The following is an 8,557-nucleotide window of genomic DNA, read 5'->3' on the forward strand; positions in this document are numbered from 1 at the left end:
TGCCTGAACAGCACATGCAACATATTGAAATTGCTACATTAGCGTCACTATCCAGTGGAATCCTACATGGGATGTGACTTTATGGCCGTACGCGCCATGCAATGGTTTATGGTATATTGTTGTACGTCTCACCGCCAATGATTGAAATTTAACGCCAGATAGGAAGAACTAGATAGGAAGAATTATTTACCGTGTAAAATGATTATGCAACTAATTAGAATGGAAAGACTCGGAGATTTCTGAGTCATGTCGATACCATTTCTTCCCGTTTCTGCTCTTCAGCATGGAATATTTTACATATGAAACAACCTTTTTTGTGTTTTTGTTGGTTTTTTTGCCGTTGGACGACGTCAGTTCTTTGAAATCGTGAGTGGACTAATCGCGTAACCCGTTTTAGTAGGCATAACGTATTGATTCTGTTTTATAACAAATTCTAATGGGACTTGACCATGTTTTCAACAGCACGTCAACATAACGCACAGGGTTAATATTGTGAAACCAACCTATTTTTTAATATTTGTAGTGTCATCAGCATCCTGTCACAGCGCCTCGACTTAATAGTATTGCGACGTGGCTGTTTTGCGGATCAAGACAACACATTTTTTCTCGGGTTTTGTTCAATAGTTGGTGCCCAGTATGGAGACAACATCTCCACGAGACAATATATACTGTTGACTTTGAGCGACTTTGATTTTAACACAGTTTGGATATGTTAGGTGTATACTGTCTCGTAGGCGCTTCCTACCTAGGTTCAAATGTACAAAATTACTTAGCCAACTGATCATGGCAAGATACAGTATTTGTCTCAACACCAGACTAATGAGTCTACATAACAGCGTCAAAAATGCATCATGATCGATGTCACCTGAAGATAACCAAACAATTTATTATGGAATTTCTCATCGGTTGCACATAGTAAAACAGATTCTACATACTAAAAATGATACTCACTCCGAGAGAATTTATTGAACAGAATATGAGAATTGTGATGAGGCAAAGTGAGATTTGCCAATCGATATCGAAGAAATCGAAAACAATAAACCCAGAACATTAGGGCATGTGGAATTATTACAGGAAATATACCTATCGTGACATAGATCTTAAATCTCTACGGCCCTGATACGGCGGCGGACCGAGGTCCTACGGCAGATTGGCCCGAGCGTGTGAGGGCCCGTACGCCGTACGATCTCGGTCCGCAAATGCCGTATCAGGGCCGTAAAAGTTTTTTTATTACCTGCCTAGTATCTCAAACGTCGCGCGCTCCATAGGATTCAATGGTAACTCGTCGGTGACGTCGCGGGCCACATAGGCATATCATTGGACTGAAAGTGAACCGGAACTTTTTTCAACTTGACAACTTTAGGAAACCCTCTTTTTGGAAAAATTTGCAGAAAAAAAATTCGATAACCCGAATAACAATAGTTAAAATATATATCATTGCACCATTCGATGATGAAAATCGTTCCATTTTTAACGGATTTTCGCCTGATATGGAAATAAACCATTTGATTTTCATTTGCCAATAAACCGAAATATTTTGAGTGAAAATTGTGTAAGAGAGGCACGTAATAAAAAAATTATAGCCCAAACAAGGGACTATGTACCCTCGGGGCAGGAGACCATTTTCCCTCCTTACGTCAGGCAAATGGTCACCTACCCTCGGGCACATAGTCCCATGTTTGGGCATAATATATAATCATATATTTTATGGATTGATAAATCTGTAGTGTACATAAATATTCAGCATCGTTTTGGAGATAAAAATGCGTGCGATATCAAAAATTCATCGTCATTTGTGTCAATTTTTCAGAAAAGCGATGGCCGCTCCCCATGGCTGATTGACGTATATAATGACGTCATTTGTGTACCTGCAGAATTCTGGAACCTACAAAGCAACATGCGTATATGTACTTGTACGTGACCAACAAAGATCCAGGCTGAAATCGAGGTGTAAGAAGGACAAAGGCGTGATATCAATTTCTTGTAATCTATACTGAACAGGCATGGCACGCACTTAGAGTACACAGGATTTCACTAGAATTTAGAAATATAAGCCGATGTCACCTGCGTGGCTCCACTGTCGCCACTCGCGAGCAGACATTTTACTCTGTTTGTGTACGATTGGAACGTTTGCGGATAGCAACGCCCGTAGTAGCCAGAATCGAGCTAGTTCAGAAATGCTCGCGATTGCGCATATTTGGGCCCTGGCCCGGGGCGTGATACGTTAAAAAATGCATGGATGTGAGGGCGTTTTTCCCCATAGCTCTGCGCAGGCAAGTGAATGTAGGTATATGATAAAACTAGTTCTAGCTTTTACAATTTTTTTTATTTGACCATACTTTATTTGACGATATGATTTGACCGCAGTTTACGGTGTAGAGATTAGCATGTGCAAAAACCATTTACGTCGTTCAAGTAAAACGTACAAAACACGATGGCAATTGCAAATTGATTTACTGAACCCTGTTATGTCAATCCACGAGCAACTTGAAAGATAAGTTAATACTATATTTAGATATACCTTGAGGGAGATATCCTTCGTTGTCACAGTCCACCAGTTATGGAAAGCTCCAGGAGCAGTAATCACAAACATCACCATCGCTATGATTTGATTGGCATTATTTTAATTAACAGAACAATGAATGCATATGCTGTGAACCTTGATTTTCTCAAAGATTTCTTCACAAGGTCACATAAACTTTACATGAACTGGGTCATACCGTGAACCCTTAAAGTCTAGACGGACAAAAATGTAGCACTTTCAATAGGAGTGAATGCCGTGTAGTAGTCAAATATCGAGCAGTTCTTTACCTATCTGGTGACATTCAACTGCGTCAAGGACAGTCTGTCCCTCGACTGAATTATCGTATCGTGCCCAACTGGTTGTAGTCGTAAGGTGTCACATTTCACAACCATGTGCTACTAAAACATATAAATACCCGATCCAACAGTAATTTAATTGGTCTTTGTCTTTTTTAGAGGTGAATTTGCGTCTCTTTGGCAATTTGTCGAACAATAACCAAAATATTAAACTTTCTTTACAACGCCATTATTTCTATCGTACTTTCTCTGTATTTTTATGTCATGATAAACCAGCTCATTGTTGAAAACGAGTAGTTGCTGATGTTGTTCGACTTTTTGAGACATGTCTAAAAACGGTCGACCATACAAAGACAACTTCCATCCCGTTTACATACACTGTGTAGTAAAACCTCGGATAATATAAGGGGTTAAAGCCGGGCTGGTTTTCACCCAAAAGTTGGCAAGTGTTGACCTGCGATCAGATCATAGTGCTAACCGCTGTACACATCCGCATGTGAAAAAAATATACGAAGTGAAAGGTCATGCATATAATTACATGGCTTTAGATCGAGAACGCAGTCATGTAGTTTCGGGATTCTCTACTACCGATGCCGCTTACCCAGTTATTGACTGATCAGTTTTTTTTTCCCGCGGGCCTCGGGGAGGGGGCTGCAGATTCATGGGGTCACCCTATCTTTGACTTTGGTGATTGGGGTCACTATGTCTTTAAAATGCTCAATAGGGGGTTCATTGTTTATTTTAATTTTTGAAATTTTATTTTAAAATTATTTCATTGAGTTCAGGATGTATAGATATCTTTGTCTTATTTATTCATCATGGCAGGCAGGGACAACCACTCGTGTTTAAAACTGACAGTTATTCAAGGCGAGCTGGTGGGTGGACAAATTTCTCACCACTAAATGTTTCGTCGGTAAAACTCCTGAATTATAACTTCATTGTGTACCTTTGAAGTTTGTAAATAAATCAATTGCATTCAATACTCACACCTCGCAGGTTCACACGAAATATCGTTGGAATGCAGTTAATTTGTTTAAGATTAAATTCAGCTAGGCTTATACCGATATTTCATATCGATTTAGGAATGTTCATTCGCAAAAGTACAGCGCCCTCACCCTTTGTTGCAGCGTTTGTCACACTAATATGTATTTGAATCAGGCAAGCTAGTATAGAAAAAACTCTTTTCAAGAATCTTAAGGTAAAATATTGTCACAAAAGCTTGTGACAAGATATTTGCTTACCATTGTCTTTCGGAAAATGATAGTAAAATAACTTTTTATAATTATATTACAATTTAATGCCCAAAAATAGTCCTCAAAACACCCACCCTTTCCAAGTTTCATTTTACATAAAGCAGAAACCTAGTTGCCTGAATGTAAAATATATATATGACTTCTGTATAGTTCTGTCTATATATCTAAGAATCTGCAGTATATCTTCTCGGACAGAAACCTATAAAACACTGATTATTATGAGACAACGGCCTGCGATGCAAATGCATCATTTCAAGTTACGAGCACAATAATTTCCGTGACAGGGAAATTAACCTGGAGTAATTTAGACAAAGGTCAAGATGGTGAACTAGAATCTTGTATTCCTTGTCGACAACAATGTTTGCCGAACTATGAATACTGCGTGTTCAGGGACAATGGACAATAAAAGGAATAGCAAGAAGAATGCCCACTATTCCTCATCAATTGTTCTTAAAACTAAAAGAATACACTTAAAGGGAATGTGGATGGGTATACAAATGCGTAGAGACATGTACACATTACACTTAAATTAAATATAAAAGCAGACTTTACGATCTCTACAATGTTTATTTGTCAAACACTACAGTTTTTTGTTTGCCTGCATAAATTTTGCGAGTAAACAGAAAAACAGAACATTTCAAGTTATGAAAGTGTTTCTGGGTTTTTCCCTTCCCAAAATAGCAGTCCAGTTCATCGTGTGCGAAATCGCTCCGATGGAAGTCCCCTGAAGTAAAAGGGAGTGGTGACGTATTCGACTAAACAGTTAGCTAACCAATAAGCGAAACGCCACAGGTCTCTTCAACACTTCGCTACGGACAAAGTACCCAGTAACTACTAATATATCACTCCGCGCCGCAGATTTACCTGATCTTTAACAGATTCTGTATATTTATCGAGGCCTCAACGTAAGCTCCGAATTCAACAGCTGAGAAGCAACTATTAGAATACAGTCAGGTAAGGTTAGACATGAGAATTAACTCTCCTTCATGACTTATTGGACAACTCCTGTTTTGGAGATTTGCCATTGTATCGCAAATCTTAGAAAGTGCGGTTTTGTCGCCCAGAATTGACGGTTATATTACTTATTGGGATGCAACATCAAACTAATAGCATGACACTGACTTTATCAAAGCTACAACTGTTGCAATGAAAGTCTATTTTTACAGTGACAACATTGATGACAATGCGCTGATAAACTTTCATACAAAGGTAAAGTTACTGAAAAGACTAGGACAGAATCATGTGAGTCCACTTATAGCTAACTAAAATGCTACCTTTGCTACGCCTGCCTGGTTTATCACGTTATTTAACCTTGACTTAGCTTGTTAAACTCCACAATGGTGTATCGTTGTTGTCGACAGCTCGGGTATTTTGGGTTGTGCAGGCGAGAGTATGCTGTGTAAAACCTGACATGACATTCTTAATTCAAAAACGTGAGTGTTTTTCTATGTTCTATGTATAATCTCAAAGTGATAGTGAATAGTAAAGCAAGATGGTGTAATAGCTCAGCATTTCACACACCATTGAACACACAATCTTTGTCAATAATGGAGTAATTGTTACTTTCTCTTAAAAATTGATTATTTCTGTACTAAATTCAAGACATGTCGAAAAAATGTTATTAATTAACTTGTACTTATTATATTATCAATCTGCCATGGCAAGTCCCTTTACGCTTAACCTCTTCCTATTCAAAGGAATTAGTGTTTTAGTAAGTTCTGAAACGCCATTAATTAGACGTCTCGTCGGTGTTATTATTGGTTTTAAGATATGTCGACATGCGTACAACACTGGCATGTTCCCTTTTGTTTCTTCGGAACAATTCTGTGTATATTTGGTTCTAATCAAAGTGCTTTTGTAGATGAGATAGATTTATATAAGCTGGCCGTCTACAAAAAGCTGTTTAAGTCAAAGGTGTGATTTCACTCTACAATACGGACCATTGTATTATTCCTCATCGAAAGTTCAGACGTTGAAAGGAGTCACGCAAACGGAATGCGAAGCCTGCGGACATGACGGGCTCGCAATCTGAACGAAAAATGCAGGTATTCAAAATGTGTGGCTGACGAGATATACCATCGAGAATAATAACACTTTGAGTTCGCTAAAAAAGCCGTACGACTTTTCCGTAAGCTTTGCCGTTTTCAGGCGCCCCTAACCCTCGACTGTATCTGTGCGTTCACTGTCGAACGGTTTCAAGGGACCTACTGCACAAGAGCCAGATTACGTGCCTCGCTCTGTGCGTGTAGTGCAGAGTCTATACAGTAGCGCGTCGATGTCCGAGATAAAATTTCACATTGTACTTGCACAATAAATAGAAAGATAATCTCCCCAAATGTCCAAGTGCGTCCTTTGCAGTAATGCAAGATTTTGAAAAAAAACACGGATAAGGAGAGGGATGGAACTGCCTTTTAAATTTATATCAAATCAAACGACGACGGCATCACCAAGAATTGTTAATAAAAACAAACGGTCGAATCGAATAAGGAGATACCATGCTGCTTGGCGCCCGCTTAGTCTCTCTCTACTAATTGTGCAATCTTTAAAGAAAAGCAATAAGAAAGAGAGAATAATAACGCTTTCTTTGTAATTTTTTTAGTTATATGAGAATCACAACACGATAACATTGACGATTCAAATGAAAGACACGTTGACATGAAACTTAAAATTGCGAGAATTATCGATGTATGTAGTAAACGCTTCAGCAATTTGCTTTTTTTCGGAGCTCAGAATTGACATCCACCTCTCGGTAGTGTTCGAGGTGATACTGTGTATTTCACTTTAAATACATATCTTCAATGATAACTCTCCTTTCTTATCCTAGGTAAACATGAAGATGACAACTTTAGGATTGGGCCTTCTAACCACTTTAGTTGTGGTCGTCGTTTCTGTTTATGGGTAAGTCGTTGGGTGTTATGTATCTTTCGCCTATTTCGTGCGTGACATATTTATGTCCAGGTCATTCAATTGCTCGCACGTCAATGTAATTCAGCCTACCTGACAACCTTCATGAGCCAACAGGAAAGAGGGCTACGGGTTACGACACCCAATGTTTGAAACTTGCAGGCATGAGCTGATTCTTGACCTAGCTAGAACTTGAATGTCGCGCCACATCACTACCCTGATATTCACAGTCATAGTGATTTCATTTTCTCAATGATTAATATTCTAATGCAGTTTATGATGACCTGAAGCAAGAGAAACTGTTCTTGGTTACATGTTGCCCTGAGTGTTATGGCAACACTAAAAATTAGTAAATTTTTATAGTTCCAAATTGTAACATTTTGGGGTTTTTTTTGCAGGAATTCAAATCATGTGTGCACACGTATGCTGCAGGTAACTACTCATGGCACCAGGACAGTTTCAACACAAGATAAATACAAACGGTCATGTGGATTTTGGGGATGGCGACGATGCAACTCTTACAGGCAAGATCCCATACAGTGTACTTTCCTCTCCTTAACAGCTGGATAACGGATATGTTCTTGTTATGATAAACTCAGTAATCATTCTAACTGACTTCATCATTTTTCCGATTCAAATCGAATATGGTTAGAAAATTCTTTCTTTATTGGACTCTTCCATGATCCATAGATAACCAGGACTCAATTATGTAGACCCTAACAATCAAAATAGGTAATGGTATATCTGTTGGTGATATTTTCAAGGGAACTTCGTTTTCTCATTCTTGCCGTAAAGCACGTTGCAATACAAGGTCAGAATCTACCGACCTAATAATGTATATCATACAATTATATCATGTTATCGTTTGCCAATGAACCGCAGCATGCAGATTTGACAAATAATATTTCGTATTGAACAAAATGTGTACGTTGGAAATGTTGTTTTTTAGCAACTTCATTATAGCCAAGGAAAAAGTTCAGTTGTCAACGATGAATAAATAGAATGTTGGAAGCAGAGATAAAAGTATATTTTAATCCTAACATAATTATAAATAATGAAAACGATACGTAAAGTTACACCTTAATTAAATGAGACTAAAATAACTTATTCCTGTTCATATAAACCTTTAAATGTCTTACACCCGTGGCCACTTTAGTGTTGATCAAGGCTACTTGCTACAGACAGAAATTCTGCCTGTACAAAGGCAAAACGTGCTCTGTCTGGGGTTGTAAATGAGAGTTTACGATTGGCACCCTGTGTTTAAGATTGAAATACAATGTAACATTACCATGCACTGGTCCATGTACAAGTCTTGTTTACTTCAATTTCCCAAGACACACAGTCTGCATTGGACACACAATTTTACTTGATGCTATAGCAGTGAGCTCACAAAATTGTGTTGCCTCAATAAACTAATCGAGCTGAGTAGAGGCTTTCATGAATGGAAGTGGTATCTTGTGTCTCAATTTTTAACATGGGATGCCAATCCTTAGCTCTCATTTACAATCCTTGGAAGGGCCTGTTTTGTCTTTATCAAGTGGCCTTGATCAACACTAAAGTGCCAACGGGTGTATTATTTT

General features: G+C 38.4%; 1 protein-coding gene across 1 annotated transcript in view; it reads left to right on the forward strand.

Moving 5' to 3' along the window:
* The first annotated feature begins 5,243 nt into the window (after positions 1–5,243).
* Positions 5,244–8,557, forward strand: part of LOC139144006 (multiple epidermal growth factor-like domains protein 6) — a 9,891-nt gene continuing 6,577 nt past the window's right edge. Inside the window, exons 1-3 of the mRNA XM_070714646.1 lie at positions 5,244–5,315; positions 6,898–6,971; positions 7,376–7,501. Coding sequence (XP_070570747.1) covers positions 6,904–6,971; positions 7,376–7,501 — 194 coding nt within the window. The 5' untranslated portion in view covers positions 5,244–5,315; positions 6,898–6,903. The remainder of the gene's footprint in view (positions 5,316–6,897; positions 6,972–7,375; positions 7,502–8,557) is intronic.

This window comes from Ptychodera flava, chromosome 11, assembly GCF_041260155.1.
Source record: "Ptychodera flava strain L36383 chromosome 11, AS_Pfla_20210202, whole genome shotgun sequence".
Taxonomy (NCBI): Eukaryota; Metazoa; Hemichordata; class Enteropneusta; family Ptychoderidae; genus Ptychodera; species Ptychodera flava.